Genomic DNA, 18,692 nt, shown 5'->3' with positions numbered 1-18,692 from the left:
TTAAGTAGTCTTGATTTTCCTGACTACTGGGAAATCAAACTGAGGATCCTTTGGTCACAAGCCTGCCTCTCTTAGCTCTACTTAGCTCTCTAATCTGTTTAATCCCCATAAAATCATCCCTGAAAGCCATATTAATTTTTCGAATGGTGTCCACCTGGAGGTCTCTCACAGTTTCTGGAAAAAAATTGATGCAGCAAAGCTCCAAATCGTTCAGACATTTATTTGCAATAAAAAAAATAGACGAGAGGGGTGGACCACACCTCACTCCAAGCCTGCTCACAGGCGAATGACGCAACCAACAGGCATGAAAAAACTCACGCATGCGCACGAGGGTTCAAGCTTGTCTGACGCAATCACACGTGATTCAAATCCATATGGTTTTTGAAAAACATAATAAGGTCGGATAATTTTCTAACAGACTTCGTACACCATCACTGCATGTTCCTATGGAGTTAATCATAGGAGTACTACTGGGCTCTATCGTAGCCGTTCAACGTGTCAGAGCGCAACTGCTCGGAAATTTCTCGTACCTGTAGCCACGTCCTTTAGGAGTAAACACACTATACATCATAAATCTGGAATAAACCCCAGGCGAACTAAGATGCAGAGAATACAGTGACTGTACTTGAAATCTTTGGTGATGTTGTCGTAGGACTTTGGGTCTTTTAGGCGTGCCACGAGGATATCAGAGGCCTTCTTCACCATGGTGGGGCATGCCGGATTTCCTGAGGCCAGTGAGCGCCACACAACCTCCAAGTATTCTGGGAAAATATAGACACAGAGGGACATTTAGACACTTAAACGTAGGCTGCTGCAAAAAATAAAAATAATAATAATACACATCAAGTCCTAGTCAAGAATATACAACTATTTAAAGAAACCAAACAATCTGCGAATCGGGTTTATGGTATCAATCAATCAATCAATCAATTTTTTTATATAGCGCCAAATCACAACAAACAGTTGCCCCAAGGCGCTTTATATTGTAAGGCAAGGCCATACAATAATTATGTAAAACCCCAACGGTCAAAACGACCCCCTGTGAGCAAGCACTTGGCTACAGTGGGAAGGAAAAACTCCCTTTTAACAGGAAGAAACCTCCAGCAGAACCAGGCTCAGGGAGGGGCAGTCTTCTGCTGGGACTGGTTGGGGCTGAGGGAGAGAACCAGGAAAAAGACATGCTGTGGAGGGGAGCAGAGATCGATCACTAATGATTAAATGCAGAGTGGTGTTTGAAATATGTTTGAAAGCACAAGCTTTAACTCACACTGAAGATTAAAAAAAAAAATAATTCTCAGAAGAATAGAAGCCAAACTCTTCCTGGTAATATTAAGGAATAAGTGTGGTGCTATTTCGAGAGGTAATTGTGCAGCGTTTCAGCGCGGAGGGCAAAACATGATGAGTACCTGACGTCAGTACACCACATACACTATTCTAAAAGCTTTCTGGGTCCCGAAATTTAATGAGTCAAACAGAATGTGGTAAGACTGTGTGCGACAGCGGCTTCAACGTAGCATGGCTGTGTGGGAGGAACCACACAGGTCCACTTTCAAAGCTGCAGTGACCTTTCACTCCGGCCTGCAGTCTTCCGGAACAAAACAACCGGCTCAGCCAAACAAAACACACGGACAGACAGCGATGTGCGCTTCTTGATCTTTGAGCTGCCCACAGTGCAGTCTGTTACCTTCAAGATGTTCAGGGGTGGGACAGAAAATCCACTTGGAATGTTTGATGGGTTCTACGTGCACACCAAAATACAGAGATGCAACCCAGTAAGACAACAAGAAAAAATAACTGCTGGGCGTTTTGGAGGATCTTTGTTATTTCTGGATGTTCCCACTGTGGGTTGATTGAAAACAGGTGATGAATGGGAGCGTTATTCAGACCAGATTTCAGCCGGTGAACTCATCCTTGAGAAAGAACTCAAGAGTAAACATTAGACAGAAAGAAAATAAATTACTTATGGTGCAGATATGAAAAAAAAAACCTGACAATTTAAGGTTTAGGATTTTAAAAAGTTGAACATTTTAGTTTTTCTAGACAAAGTTTCAATAGTGGAGGTTTTAAACACTTTGACTTACGAGTCAAAGACTTAACAATTGTCATCACGACATGGTGACTGGAACCTGTGAAGCACGGTGGTGGTGGTGGCAGTGTCACGCTGCAGTGATGCTTCTGCACTGACATTTCTGGCCAGCTTGCAATACTACATGGGAAACTGTGCGCAGGAAAATACAGTGGAATCACGGCAGAAAACCTGATGCAGTCAACAACAGAATCGCAAAGAGACTTGGTTCTGGATTTTTATCAGTTAATTTACGGAACATCCCACCTTAAAATGTAAAAACAAAGGTACACACTCCAGTCCATATCCAGCATTTACAGTGTTTCATAATAATTCATCTATTACGTCACTGAAAGATTTTTTTATCCTGCACATGGGTGAAGTGGCATGCGGAGTATTGCTTTCAATGGCGTGTTTGTGCGGATAACTCAAATACAGTGGTATGGATTTCCTTCAAACTTGGTACAAATCTTACTTGAATCAATATCTAGAGTTGATTAGATTTTGGAGTAATTTGCTCAAAAGGTCAAGGAAAACTCTAACCTAACCCTAACTTCAATTTTCAACAATTCCGGAAAAAGTATTCTTTAAGAGGTTAAATGATTTTATAGCCAAACATCACATACTAAATGAGCAGCAATATGGATTTAGGAAAAAAAAAAATTGTATTACTTCACTGGCAGTAATTGATTTTGTGGAGCATATCACAAATGCAATTGAAAACAAACAATATACCACATGGGTTTTTTTTTGGACCTACAGAAAGCATTTGATACTATAAATCATACCTTACTATTGGATAAATTATGGAAGTATGGCATCAGAGGATTAGCTCACGATTGGATAGCTAGTTATTTGTCCAACAGGTATCAATGTGTTCACTTGGGTGGGATAAATTCCGAATTTTTGAGGTGCAATTGTGGGGTGCCCCAGGGCTCAGTTCTTGGGTCTTTTCTGTTTCTTTTATATATCAATGACATATGTTTAGTTTCTAAGTTTGTGAGTTGTATTTTATTTGCTGATGACATGACTGTGTTTTGTAGTGGGGACCATTTGGGACAGGTTCAGGACACAATAGAGAGGGAACTAAAGAAGTTTAAGGAATGGTTTGAGTCTAACAAATTCTTGCTTCACTTTGGTAAAACAAAGTATCATGTTTGGTAATAAGCCCAGGAATTCATGTAGAAATCTACAAGTACATGATGTTGAAATTGAACTCGTAAATGAAACTAAATTTCTTGGGGTCTTTATTGACAATAATTTAAGTTGGAAAAGACATAAATTATATTAAAACTAAAATGTTAAAGATCACTGTCATTTTGTATAAAGCACAATACTTCCCCCCAACACTCATTAGTTACCTTATATCATTCATTACTTGTTCTATACATGACCTAGTGTAGTGAAATTTGGGGAACCACCTACAAAACTAATACAAATCCTATATTTTTACTTCAAAAGAAAGCTATAAGAATTATTACTAAGAAACTTAATCCTGAGCCAACTAATCCTTTGTTTGTCCGTTTTCATATTTTCATTATACAAATTATGTTAAAAGTGAAAAATAGACTTCTGCCACAACATGTCCAGGATCTGTTTAGAATGAGGAGCCCAGTTAAAATTTACGAGGAACATGATTATTTCAGAAATCAAAGATTCACACTACCGTAAAAGTAATTGCATTTCTGTTAAAGGTGTAAATATTTGGAATAATTGCCCGGATAACATAAAATCACTCGGTAGTTTGGTTGGCTTTAAAAGGCTCTACAAAAATTATTTGATTATTTACTATAACATGTTAAATTAGGTTTATTGATTTTGTTTTTTGGAGCACTGCTACTTGCAAGTTTGTGTTTTTGAAATTTTAGTTCATGGATCAATGTATACTTTGTAATAGTTATCATGGGTATATGTATAATTTTATATACATACTGTTATTTTTGGTTAAAGGGGCAGGCATTTACAAGCTTTTGGTTCTGCCTACACCCTTTCGGGCGCATTATTTTCTTGCTTTCTTTATAAGCTTTTTGTTGTTCTGGATTTGTGCGTGCTGAATAGATTAATAAATTAATTCATTCATTTGTTTGTTCATTTGTTCAACATTGTGGGAATATTACCTGAACAGATATCCAGAGTTGATTAGATTTTGGAGTAATATGGTCAAAGGTTGTGGGAAAACATGGCTGAAAACCTTTTTTTTTTTTTTTTTTTTTTTTTTTTTTGGAGATCTCAACAATGAAGACGTACCAAATCATACCAACTTTATTTATACAGCACCTTAAAGCAGCCACACAAGGTGCTATACACTACAAACGTAATACAAGCTAAAACACAATTAAATAAAAAATAACCACTAAAATGCAATTAAAAAAAATTATTAAACCCTGCCTCGTTGTTGTCAAAAGCCAAGGAAAAAAAGTAGTTTTGTAAACGAACTTCAGAAATGACCAATGACGGTGCCCCCCTAACACCCAGGGGCAAGCTGTTCCACAGTTTGGGAGCAACAACCACAAAAGCCTTGTCCCCCTGAGCTTTCTCAGTAAGTAAAGATGGATTATTTAAAGCACATACTGATCAGCAAAATATTTGCAATTGATCGGTATGAATGACTTCATAATGAAGTCATACCACATTGTCAAAAACACCATTACAGATATATGTATATTTACTTGTACATTTATACAGGTCAGGGTGTGTCTACAGACATTCCAGAGGGTGCAGGTTTTCTTTGCACCCACTGACTCCAGCAGGTGATTTCACTGATGAAACATCCCATCTACTCATGGGGATGTTTCATCAATGAAATCCCCTGGTAGATTCAGCGGGTGCGAAGAAAACCTGCACCCTCTTGGCCCTTTCTGGAATGTCTGTGGACACCCCTGATACAGCGGTATGTAGAGCGAGTAGGCCGCAGGTATGCATCAGCTCTCTGATGCCTTTCATTTTGTTTATTTATAAAGTATTCACAAAACAACCAATAAATACATGTACAACAGCTTTCGAAAGGGGAAGGTTACTTAAACGAAGCCTTGTCAGTCGTATTATGTGTACAAAAGATACATTCTAGATTTTTTTCATGGGATTTACAGAATATTTGAAAAGTACAATCATATATTACAACACCTGGCAAAAATTATGGAATCACCAGCCTCGGAGGATGTTCATTCAGTTGTTTAATTTTGTAGAAAAAAAGCAGATCACAGACTTGACACAAAACTAAAGTCATTTCAAATGGCAACTTTCTGGCTTTAAGAAACACTATAAGAAATCAGGGAAAAAAAAAAAATGTGGCAGTCAGTAACAGTTACTTTTTTAGACCAAGCAGAGGGAAAAAAAAAAATGGAATCGCTCAATTCTGAGGAATAAATTATGGAATCATGAAAAACAAAAGAACGCTCCAACACATCACTAGTATTTTGTTGCACCACCTCTGGCTTTTATAACGGCTTGCAGTCTCTGAGGCATGGACTTAATGAGTGACAAACAGTACTCTTCATCAATCTGGCTCCAACTTTCTCTGATTGCTGTTGCCAGTTCAGCTTTGCAGGTTGGAGCCTTGTCATGGACCATTTTCTTCAACTTCCACCAAAGATTTTCAATTGGATTAAGATCCGGACTATTTGCAGGCCATGACATTGACCCTATGTGTCTTTTTGCAAGGAATGTTTTCACAGTTTTTGCTCTATGGCAAGATGCATTATCATCTTGAAAAATGATTTCATCATCCCCAAACATCCTTTCAATTGATGGGATAAGAAAAGTGTCCAAAATATCAATGTAAACTTGTGCATTTATTGATGATGTAATGACAGCCATCTCCCCAGTGCCTTTACCTGACATGCAGCCCCATATCGTCAATGACTGTGGAAATTTACATGTTCTCTTCAGGCAGTCATCTTTATAAATCTCATTGGAACGGCACCAAATAAAAGTTCCAGCATCATCACCTTGCCCAATGCAGATTTGAGATTCATCACTGAATATGACTTTCATCCAGTCATCCACAGTCCACGATTGCTTTTCCTTAGCACACTGTAACCTTGTTTTTTTCTGTTTAGGTGTTAATGATGGCTTTCCTTTAGCTTTTCTGTATGTAAATCCCATTTCCTTTAGGCGGTTTCTTACAGTTCGGTCACAGACGTTGACTCCAGTTTCCGCCCATTCGTTCCTCATTTGTTTTGTTGTGCATTTTCGATTTTTGAGACATACTGCTTTCAGTTTTCTGTCTTGACACTTTGATGTCTTCCTTGGTCTACCAGTATGTTTGCCTTTAACAACCTTCCCATGTTTGTATTTGGTCCAGAGTTCAGACACAGCTGACTGTGAACAACCAACATCTTTTGCAACATTGCGTGATGATTTACCCTCTTTTAAGAGTTTGATAATCCTCTCCTTTGTTTCAATTGACATTTCTCGTGTTGGAGCCATGATTCATGTCAGTCCACTTGGTGCAACAGCTCTCCAAGGTGTGATCACTCCTTTTTAGATGCAGACTAACGAGCAGATCTGATTTGACGGAGGTGTTAGTTTTGGGGATGAAAATTTACAGGGTGATTCCATAATTTATTCCTCAGAATTGAGTGAGTCCATATTTTTTTTCCCTCTGCTTGGTCTAAAAAAGTAATTGTTACTGACTGCCACAATTTTTTTTCTTGATTTCTTATAGTGTTTCTTAAAGCCAGAAAGTTGCCATTTGAAATGACTTTAGTTTTGTGTCATGTCTGTGATCTTTTTTTCTACAAAATTAAACAACTGAATGAACATCCTCCGAGGCCGGTGAGTCCATAATTTTTGCCAGGGGTTGTAAGACGCTACTTATCCAAATGACAACAGGATGCCAATGTACTGTTTGCTTGTTTTAATACAAGTGTGGAAGACCTTCTTGTTGTGGTACCTGGGAAGTTGACTGTGGCATAGACGGGTGCGCTGGTGGCCACAGAGGCATGTACCAGATGAGGGTACTTCAGCCGGAACCAAGCAGCAAGGGATCCTGGATACGACCCACCAAATGCCACCCACTGCCTGTTTGACAACCCTCGAGTCTTCGCCATCATGGTGCGGAAATGAGCCAGATCGGCCAATGCCTGACGACTACTGAGTAAGCGTAGGTTGTCGTTGCTAAGATCGCTAAATGGAGAAAATGTAAATTGAAATATTATTAGGAACTATACATGACCCACAGGCAGCACTGCCTTCATCTGAATGCAGGGATGCCATCTAGTGGTGCAACAGGTACACACCAAGCAGGGGTTCTCAAACTAGGGAAGGGTCCACCTGACAGGACAAACACCCACTGCTCTGAGGGTACAAACTACTCATTGGGGGCAGGTAAATATTCTAACTACTGTGATGCTACAAGACTATCTTTACACACATGCTCTTTAGACAAAAAACAAAGTGTTTAGTACAAAACGCACAGATTTTTGTAAAGAAAGAAAGCAAATTAAGGTGACCTGCAAGACAAAATAAAAACAGAACAGACTATCAGCGTTGAGACAAGCAGCAGCGCAGTTGAATAGCATCTTCTGTACTCCCCGAATTCTGAGTGGGTCTTCCTGGTCCTGTTTGTGCATTTAGCGAGTAGATGCCTTGATTTTCTCTGAACCAATAAATTATCCATTCATCCAGACCTAGGCTTTGGAAAATAAAAATGCCTCATTTCAAGCTACAAGCAACTTTCCACACCTGCTACTAATTTCCATAACGCATGTAACAAAAAGAATTATTCTCCACCCTGCAACAAGCCCAGACATGTCCAGCAGGTGGCAGATGGGTGTATAGGATGTCACAAATACAAAACACAGCTACTTTTTTATTTGATCTGGTGCATTAAAGTTCACCAAATTTTAAAAATTAGTTCATCCTCATTTTTTGCCTTTTTAAAATGGAAAAGATGATGATGGCTTTCAGCCAACACCTGTTGCTTTGGCGTACTCAGTGGATCTGGTGCAGATCGGCATTGTAATTTGGCACAAGTTTTATGCCGGATACACTCCCTGATGCCTCTCCAATTCGACATGGACAAAACATGCTCACGTGTCCTGGGACCCTGATCTATCCTGGTTCACTTCTGACAGGATCAGGTGTGCTCAAAGCAACATGACTGCCAAGTAAAAAACATTTATTGTTATTGTGTGGAAGGGATGGATTCATTCAGCAACACTTACTGCATATTACAGAATTTTCCAAAGACTGGTAATTTATAACTTGCACAATAGACCCAATTGATTTTTGAACCCTTATTGACTCTACATTCATGCACAAACAGCAGTCGGTGTTACAGGCAGCTGATAAACTACTGTGATCACATGTTGAGGATGATGTCAATGGATCATGCTACAATGAGCGCCTGCCTATCATGTTTTTCTCCAAATCACACTTGCTTATTATAACACCCACATGGTGACAAGAGCTTTTAGGCACACTGTATCTAGTTGCACCAAAGTCTTTGACAGTCAGTAATGTTGTATCTATGGCTGACTGAACTGAATGCCTATTAATATGGTTTGAATCAAGGCCTCTCAAGGACACATAATCAATCAATACGCAAAAGTTATCCCTTGTCTGTGCAGCTACCAAATATCTTCTCAACACTTCAATTATGAATAACGCAGTAGATCAAGTTACTGCTGAAATACTACTGCGAGCTACACTGTGGCCAATCTATGCCAATCACTAGAGACCAGTGACTAAGGGATTTTAGCTTCCCCTACCCTTGATTTTCAGCATTCCACTGAACCCCAACCCAACAGAAAAAAATGACCCATAGGCATAGTTTGATCAAGTAGATTCAATGTGAACATCATTTTTCTAATGAAGTAGGTGCATAGGTATAACATACCAATAATGGAGCCCTGTGTGGGAGATGCATGTGGACCCCTAGTAGCCCACGGACTAAAGCAGAGGAGCTACAATGTGGCTAAATCGTGGTTAACGCAAGTCCGAGTGGCCATGTCTGGTATCTAGTAACCCGTGATTGGATGATGAACCCATCGGACTGACAAATAGATGTGGGTAAAGCAGTGACAAGCTAATAAACACAGTTCAGGTTCTCTCTGGGAACAGAATTAGAATCACCTTCTAACCAGACCAGCTAATGATGGAAGGCTACTAAGAAATTTCTCTGACTATTGATGTCATACAAAAACTAAATCCTACATTTTTATGAATATTTTCAGATTTGCCTTTATTAGGTTTTAGCAAAGAGCACACAAGCATGAAATAAATAATAGTGAGTGTCTGTCTGTCTGACTGTGGAATTAAACCTTGGATACTCTGCAATCTCCATGCCACCATCTCTCCAAATACTGGTGTACACAGAGTAATCCTAGAGCTGGGATGAGTTCATTGGTTGACTTCTTCGGTGTGAAACCAGCCTGCTTTCATCACTGAGCAGCTGGCACTACAGTCATTTCCCAAAGCTCATGACCATAGGTGGGGATCAGAGCGGAAATCGACTGGTAAATCGAGATCTATACTTATTTATATTTTTGGACTTTTGAGGTCCAAACATTCCTTCGTCAGAAATTGATGAAAATGCTCCACCCCATCTCCTCCACCAAGCTTCACAACAACAACAAAAAAGATTTTGAGTAATACTGATGAAAATTATTAAACACACTGACAGAAATGAATGGATGACCCCATTGGGAGAGGTTTAAAAAAAGTATCCTCAATACTTAGCGTTAATAAGTACTTTGATTTTTGTCAATCACTATCAGATGTATGGTTCACCTTCTACCCACAAACCATTGCATGTTCAGAACATTTCATACGCACGGCGTAGGGTGACTCTTCCCATAGAAACGATGTTCCAGCATAAAGCAAATCGCTCCCAGTTTTTCTGCATAGGTAAGCCAGATCCCGTTCTGCATCCATGCTGGACTGGCCGGGCCCTCTCCACCGATCATTAAAAACACTGGACCTCCCGGATTGTAGAAGGTTTCATTTACAAAGTACCTCTGAGAAAGAGAAAAGACATCATTCTGAATTCAATTCACTTTATTTATATAACACCAAATCACAACATAAGTCACTCCAAGGCACTTTGCAAAGGTAAAGTCTAACCTTTCCCTCTCCCCTGAGCAACAGTGGTAAGCAAAAACTCTCAATGGTGTTTTTTTGAGGAAGAAACCTCAAGCAGGCCAGACTCAGAGGGGGTGACAAACTGCTTTGGCCATACAAATAAAGCTTAAACAAAGTACAATAAAGAATTATCAAACGAAATGAAGAAAAAGTGTACACTAGTCTATGTTTACTACTGTATGAAAGCATTTTTTTTGAAGAATGGTTCTGGACTACAGCTCTGTGCAATTCCAATGTCGCCGACCGAACAGCCCCCCCTAAAAATCAGTCCGCCCTGCCTTCACTGTGCATGCGTCATTTTGGGGCATCATCAGCAATTCACTGATTATCACCTCGTTTCTGCATAAAACTGCACTCCAGTCATCATCTATCTCAGTGACAAATATCTGAAGCTTTTGTACAACAATCATTTACACATAAATTCAGCATTATTTCATAATAAAAGACAGGGGAAACGATCAGAGCACCACAGCAGCACATCTGATTCTGACATGCTGCTGCCGCGCCTATGTCATTCCAGAGTGTCAGTAGCAATTCTCAGATTACCGCTTCCTTTCTGCTTAAAACAGCCTCATTTCTGCTTAAAACTGACTACAGAATGATTTAAGACATTATTACATCACATATTATTCCCTTTGATTGCTTTGGGTGTAGAATCAGACTCAGGCACGTGCGCAGTGAAGGCAGGGCGGATCAATTTTTAGGGGGGACCGTTTGGTTGGGTTGGAGGTTGCCGAGGACTTTACGCCGAGCGCCCTCTAGTGGCCATTTCTGGCCGATGAAAACATCGCTGAGCTCAATACACGTAATTTGGTCACTTTTCAAGGGTGTCAGACTAGTCAATAAAGTCAATTTAACGTACAACGGTTCATTTCAGGTCAGCTTGGTGTATAAATCTCATCGTTTCATGCAGTGAGAGCCATCAACTGCCTGTTAGAAGAAAGTTAGAGACAAAACAAAACCAGCTGATTTAAAGACAATCAATGCAGCCCGAGGTGGTTTTCATCGGGCGGCCAGTCGCAGATCGGTACCAATTCTCGCCTTAATAATAAATATTATTATTATTATTATTAGTATTATCATCGTGTCCTTTCGCTTAGGTCTACGTAGAAACTAACTTGCTTCCAGACTCTGGTGTCTGCTCCATTGAAGTGATCCAGTTTCTGAGTGAACCACTGCTCCTCGACCTCCGCGTTGAGCCTCACGCCGCGCACATTATTAAAAAGCTTCGTATATCGTCCCTCTCCGAAAACAAAGAGAAAAAACACACAAAAAACGGTTACTTCACGAAAAACTAACTTCCGCGCCTGGAAAACCATGTTGACCAAACACGGAAGTGGAGGCACGTGACTTGCACTGATTTCGTTACCACTGGTCATGTGACAAGAATATGTGCGGCTTTGAATGTCCGCGGTAAGTGTCGGACATATCAGTGTCTTTCTATTTAACACATTTCAATGTCAGCATCAGATTTATTTGTATTTCAGTTATTTTTATTACATAAACCCCTTTTAAAACACACTTTTTTAAACTAAATGCACAGAACAATGTGCTACAGCTCTGCTTGAGCTGCTGCCCCCGCGACCCTACTCCGGATAAAGCGGAAGAAAATGGATGGATGGTACATCTGGAAAGGGACCATACTAAAATACGAAATGGAGCGAAATGGGGGTAAAATGTAATGAAATTGAGCAGAGTGAACCAGACTGACTCCAAATAAGTGCTTTTATTTAATTGGCTTTTTTTGTGAGATGCGCTCAGTACATGTAGTAGGCGCAGGTGCGCCATCTGGCGTTCAAGAGAGTGGCAAGATGGCCGCCAATTTGCTTCAGCGGATTGTACGTAATGTATAGTTCAGTGCGATAACAAAAGTACAATTGATTACGCTGTAGCAAGCCCAGAGCTAATGCCATATGTTCTAGACTTTGAAGTAGACTTGTTCGATAGTTTCCTATCGGACAAACACAGGCCGATAATAATCAAAATCAAGAAACATACCTTTATTGACACGAATGGCACAACAGAACTTTGTATCAGTAATGAAATTACCATGAATCCGACTATTATTAAAACTACATGGTTTGATGGTTGTAAACAGAGATATCTAGATTCTTTTAATATTAACCATGTGCATGACATAACTGAAACTATTGCTAACTTTGATGTAACCAATATGTCACAATCCAAAATGGACGAATTTTCACAAACCCTGTGTGATTTGTACTTGCTCCCTGCCAGATCTGAGAATATAACCAGAGAGACGACCATAAGTAACATGAAAAGGTTAGGACCAACCACAAACCTTGGTTTGGAAAGGAAAATGAAAAATTAAGAGCAGAGTGTTTTAAACTTAAAAACGAATACAGAAAAGCCCCAACTGAATACCTGAAAAGTAAAATGAAAGCTAAATGCAAAGAATTAAAGAAACTTAACCGTAAAACAAAGAAAGAATTCAGCCACGACTTTGAAAAACGCTTAAGAGACTTAAAACGCAGCAAACCCAAAGACTATTGAAATTTGCTAAAACATGCCCAAAAAAGTAAGGAAACAATGGGTAAAATATCAGTTGAAACTTTTAAAGCACACTTTGAAGAACTAGGACAGAAGCATGACGGAAACAATTCAACAGAATTCGATCCAAGGAATACATGCCACTCTATTAATGAAGATTTAAACCAACCTTTTACAGTTGATGAAGTTAGACACCAAATAAGAAAACTCAAAAACAATAAAGCACATGGAATAGACCATGTAATAAATGAGTTCATAAAAACAGTCCTGAATGCATGGAACTTCTACTTGTAGATTTTTTTTAACCTTGTGTTAGAGACAGGCTGTATCCCATCTGATTGGACGATAGGCCTCATTAAGCCTCTATATAAAAACAAGGGATGTCCTAACAGTCCTGATAATTACAGAGGTATAACCCTACTTAGTTGCATTGGTAAATGCTTTACAGCAGTTGTTAACGTTAGGCTAACCAGTTACCTAGATGCTATCGGGATTATTGGGGAGGAGCAGGCTGGTTTCCACGAAGGCTATTCTACAATGGACCATATCTTTGTTTTACATTCTATCATCAGTCTCTACCAGCAAAAACTCAGAAGGTGTATTGCACTTTTATTGATTATAAAAAAGCCTTTGATTTAGATGACAGATCATCTCTGTGGTCTAAGTTAATTGCGCATAATATAAACGGGAAGCTTATCTCGGTGATATATAATCTTTATGAAAATGCAAAGTCATGTGTACTAAATAACCATGTCAAGTCTGAGTTCTTTTCATGTAACATTGGAGTAAGACAGGGTGAGAACTTATCACCATTATTGTTTGCTAATTACCTGAACGATTTTGACTATTTTATCAGCAGGAGATATAGTGGTCTAAAGGAGCTCGCAGGCGACTTTAGGACGCATCTTAGTGATGATGACATTGAAGTTTATTTGAAAATATTCTCATTATTATATGCTGATGACACCATTGTCATGGCAGAAAGTGCCAAAGAACTGCAGAAGGCCCTAGATGCAGCGTCTTTGTACTGTAATGAGTGGCATCTTTCCGTGAATACGTACAAGTAAATCCAAAATAGTAATTTTCTCGTGGGGCAAAGTAAGAAACAAACCAGAATTCAATTTTGGTGAGGATAAACTAGAAATAGCGGATGATTATACATATCTGGGATGCAAGTTTAATTACAACAACCATTTCCAAAAAAACATGGCCAAACAAACTTCTCAGGCAAGGCGAGCAATGTTCAGTTTGTTGAGCAAAGCCCAGGCATTAGAATTACCTATTGATATCCTTTCTGAACTCTTTAATCAACTTGTCCTACCTATATTAACATATGGCAGTGAGATATGGGGCCACGAAAATTTCCAAGCCATTGAAACTTTTCACCTCAAATTTTGCAAGCATATTCTCAAGGTACATAAAAACACCCCAAATTACATGGTACTCGGTGAATTGGGTAGAACAAAAGTCCAACAAGTAATTGAAAACCGAATGTTAAACTTCTGGCTAAGGCTAAAGTCAGGCAAGATTTTGAAACTTTCCTGCACTGTTTATCGCCTTTTATTTAATATGTCAAACAGTGATATTTATACCACCCCATGGATACAAAAGATCAAATCGCTGTTAGATAATCTTGGTATGACCTTTTTATGGCATGAAGAAGATATTTATCCCTCTTGGTTCAAAAAAGCAGTCGCACAGAAAACCAGTGACATTTTTGAACAAACCTTGTTGTCTGAAATTAACAATTCAACTGCCTACTTATCATACAGAATATTCAAGCATACCCCAAGGTTAGAGCAATATCTGCGTTTACTAGATTTTAAGGAAAGGATAAATTTGACCAAATTCAGATGTAATAACAACAAGTTGCCAGTAACAACAGGCCGTTACACCAATATTCCCAGACATGAAAGGTTGTGTCCACTTTGTGTCAGGCGTCAAATTGGTGATGAATTCCATTATATTTTTGAATGTCTTTTCTTCAAAGCGGAACGTAAAAAATTTCTTAATAAATATTTCCTTAAGAGACCCAGTACCTTGAAAATGGAAGAATTATTTAACTCAAATCGCACCTCAGAGCTTTCAAGCCTTGCTAAGTTCTGTACCATTATTATTAACAAATTTAATGTTGCCTTAAACTAGTCCTATCACCTCTCTAGAGGTAGTAATCTCAGCTGTTGGTTTTGTCTAATCTCACAACCAAATATGACACTAGTCAAGCAAATGGCTCCTTTTTTTCTGTACATAGTTTTTGGTTTTGTTACTATATATGCTTAGCCCTCTGTAAATACTTTGGCTAGAGTGTTGCTAGTTATTTCTGGTCGTGCCATCTCCTGAACCCTGATTATGTGGCTAAAGCCCATAAAAACACTAATTCTCTGACCTTTTTTTTTTCCTTTCTTTTTTCCCCTTGTATAAAGTTCTTCGCACCGAGGCATAATCTACTTATATTTTATTATTATTGTATATTATGAAACCGTACTTCATGTAATTAACATCTACTTGAACAAATTTGGTTCCCCATATAGAAAGTGTAAACTGAATATTATTATTATTATTTATTATTTTATTAATATTTATTTTATTTTTATTTATTATTACTATTATTTGAATTTTATTATTACTATTATTTCTCTTTTTTCATTCCTTTTATTTTTTTCTTTTCTATTTTATTTTATTATTGTGTATGTCTGAATCGCCTGTACCGTCTGTGATTGCATGCTTCTATTTGTTATTATATATGTATGTACAGTATTGTGTACCTTATGTAGTTCTCTCATACCCCACCAGGGGTGTCTTTCTAGAGAATAAATCATTGTCATTGTCACTGTCATTGTCGTTGTCAGTGGTGTGGGCCAATGTGTTGTGTGGGCCGCTGAAGAGGAGGTACTGCTGGCCCACCACCACCAGAGGGCGCCCTGCCTGGAGTGCGGGCTCCAGGCACCAGAGGGCGCTGCCGCCGACGAAGGCTGCCAGGGTGACAGCTGTCACCCATTACTGGACACAGCTGACTGCACTCAGGACGGAGGTATATCAGCAGGACAGCGTCTCCACCTCAGTGCCGAGATATCGCCTTGAGATTAAGGTAACCTTCTCTGCAAGCTCATATTGAAGACTCTGATAAACCTTGGTAAACCTTTTCAGGACAGCTGACTACAGAAAGCTACTTGCTTGGATAAGTACTCACCTTTCCTGCTTCATTGTAACAAGAGGTGGAGGCGGCTTCTCCCCTCTCTGTCTACTGGGTGCTGTCGCACCCATACCTGTGTGTTTGTGCTCTTTCCCGCCAGCAGTACCGGATCCGACGAGCGGAGGCAGTGGCCACCTGGGAATTCGGGACTTGGCGGTTCCAGTACTTCTGGGGTTCGGTGGCAGAGGAAATCTGGGTGGTTCCGGTTCGACTAGGACGGACGCCTCCTACCTTCGAGCCTGCCCACACGACACCAGCAGATTTCGGCTTCAAACTCCAAATTATTAATTGTTGTATTGGTTGTGCTCTTTTCACAACAGTAAAACTTGTTATTCACCTTTCTCCATTGTCCGTTCATTGCGCCCCCTGTTGTGGGTCCGTGTACCTACACTTTCACAACACAATGAGCGATCCAGTAATATATACGATCAATGGGTGAAAATCTGTCAAGAGAACTGCTGTTGCGCGGGGGGTTGGCTTCTCGATAGGAATGACATCTCGCGTTGTCGGGCTATGTGAGCTGGTGACAGGAAGCCTCCATCTTGCTTAGTGTTATTACACATTGTCAGGCCTTAGATTCTCCTGGTGACAATGGAAATGCGCTCAACTCTGAGGCTGTCCGTAGTCTTAATGAAGTGATGCATGCGTTATTTGCCTAATCGTAGCTCTTTTTGCAACAACTGGATACAGTTTTAAACACTTCAGATTAAATCTGGAAATTCCAGGTTATAGATAGATAAATACTTTATTGATCTCACAATGGAGAAATTACGTTTACACTCCAGTTACCTCAGACAGCAATTAGTCCACAATTATTACTTGTTTACCATAATAATGGCACACATCAGAATTAAAGGCAACACATACACATTTGACATTGTTTATGTGCACTAAGTTTGAAGAAGTCCGTTATCCAAATTGAGGCAAGTGGGTGAAGGCCCGCTGAAGGGAAACAGGATGACGAGAAGCAGGCGCAGGAAAGGGTGGGTTTTGATGGGGGAAGGAGGGGGTGGGGGGGGAGGGAATGGAACATGCTTCAGTCCTGTGAAAAGCAGTTTATTGTCTTTGTGAGATGAGATAAGAAACAGCCAATGTTCCCCAGGCCAAAACAAATCCCCCTGGAGGAAAAACAGTCGGGCAATTTGACCTTCGGCTTGATAAGCCTGTAATGTTATTGTTGCAGCAGTGAAATCACTTTTTAACAGTTCCACTTGCACAACCAAATCCCAATTATGAATTAAGAATATTCCCAATTATGAATTAAGAATATTCACCGGCCTCTGAAATCTTCAGCTTCAACTGCAAGGCACGCATCTGCTCCAAGATGTCATCCAGTTTGCATCTGAGTTCAAGAGTCATCGCAGTCTGAGAATGCACTGCCTTGCCAACCTCGTTAATCATGACGGACAAGCGAGGGGCCGTGGTTCTTGATGCCGCTGTCTTGCCAATTTTCTGGTAGATCAGGGCAGCACATAAGCCAAAAAGTACCAGCCCTGCTACCATGAAACCAAAAATGAATAAATCCTTGACGTCCTCAATGGAGAAAGGTGGCAAGCATGCAACCCCTTACCAAAAAACAGTACTGATAAGTAAAAAGTAAACTGGAAGTATACTTGAAACATACTTGCATGTACTACTTTTTGGTAAGGGACACGCCAAGTCTCCCAGGAGTTAAGAATAGCCCGCAGGATTCGTTCCATCTGGACAGGTAGGATCCATTGGTCCTGACCTTCTTGTAGAAAAAATGGTGTCAATAGCATTCAGAGACCAGCTGATCAATTCCATGGTTAATCCAATAGTAGTCCAATAGAGCCAGAATCCAATATGATTTGAGGAATTCACAGTCTGGTGAAGTAGGGGCTTGAAGGTTAAAGGCAGAGAACAGAGATAAGGGAGAGTGGAGGAGATGCGACCGCCCTTGTCGGAGTCCCAAGCTGATGAATGGTGTATATATATATATATATATTGTTATATATATTGTTATATGGTTATATGTTCATTTATTTATCAGTGCACGTCAGCAAACCACCACAGTAAAGAGCTTAACCGTAATTTTTGAAGAAGAAGAAGACCCGCCTCTATATCATAGAGATAATACACTAGATTTTCACTTAGCTGGCTGGCTGCGGCACCCTGCTCAGAGTGCCACACAATACAGAATGTGTCTTCCTAGATAGATCTCTTTCAGTGCAGCTTCTTAGTTAACACCCAAGTCTTTCATCGCCAACTGTAAATGGTAATCAAACCATTCCAATCATATGTTTCTGAACTTTTCCCCATCAAACTCCATTGTGTCAATGTTTACATTGTGCTTGAGCAATAACAGGTGAAGTTGCTCATAAACTTTAAGTTTCTTAAATATTTATTATGGCCACTCTTAAAACTTCAGTTATCGTTATAATTTTATTACTGCTACATTTTAGAATTAATATAGATGAGATATACTCATTATCAGTTATCTGGGAACTACTTTTTGCACAGGAATTCATCAAGCATGTCGGCCGCGTACTAACACAGAATACTCAGAAACTGGAGAGTTGTTCGGCCATAACGAGAGCGTCCGCTTTTAGCTTGTCATAAGCTAAACTAGTGGCGCTCGTGAGAGTGTGTGGCTGCGGTTGGGTCGCCCGCCATTTTATGTAGGTAAAACTACACAGCTGCTCTTCGAAGAGGGGTCACCAACCCTGTGCCTGGAGAGCACCTGACCTGCATGTTTTCTAATTCTCCGTGTTCCACTCCCAGACAATTAACTTTATCAGTTATTCTCAGCCAATCAAGAGCTGCAAAATGCCAATAAAAAAAATAAATAAAAATAAATCAGGTATTGAGTAGGTAGAC

General features: G+C 39.7%; 1 protein-coding gene across 1 annotated transcript in view; it reads right to left on the bottom strand.

Annotated features, from left to right (window-relative positions):
- The window catches only part of prss16 (serine protease 16), a 33,103-nt gene extending 16,465 nt beyond the window's left edge, over positions 1 to 16,638 (bottom strand). The window contains exons 1-5 of the mRNA XM_034167815.1: positions 16,633 to 16,638; positions 11,269 to 11,500; positions 9,845 to 10,026; positions 6,960 to 7,192; positions 626 to 761 (exon numbers count right to left, since the gene is read on the bottom strand). Coding sequence (XP_034023706.1) covers positions 626 to 761; positions 6,960 to 7,192; positions 9,845 to 10,026; positions 11,269 to 11,469 — 752 coding nt within the window. The 5' untranslated portion in view covers positions 11,470 to 11,500; positions 16,633 to 16,638. The remainder of the gene's footprint in view (positions 1 to 625; positions 762 to 6,959; positions 7,193 to 9,844; positions 10,027 to 11,268; positions 11,501 to 16,632) is intronic.
- Between the last annotated feature and the right edge of the window lie 2,054 nt (positions 16,639 to 18,692).

The sequence above is a fragment of the Thalassophryne amazonica genome, chromosome 4 (assembly GCF_902500255.1).
Source record: "Thalassophryne amazonica chromosome 4, fThaAma1.1, whole genome shotgun sequence".
NCBI lineage: Eukaryota > Metazoa > Chordata > Actinopteri > Batrachoidiformes > Batrachoididae > Thalassophryne > Thalassophryne amazonica.
The sequence above is the reverse complement of the archived record's forward strand: the minus strand, read 5'-3'. Positions and strand labels throughout refer to the sequence as shown.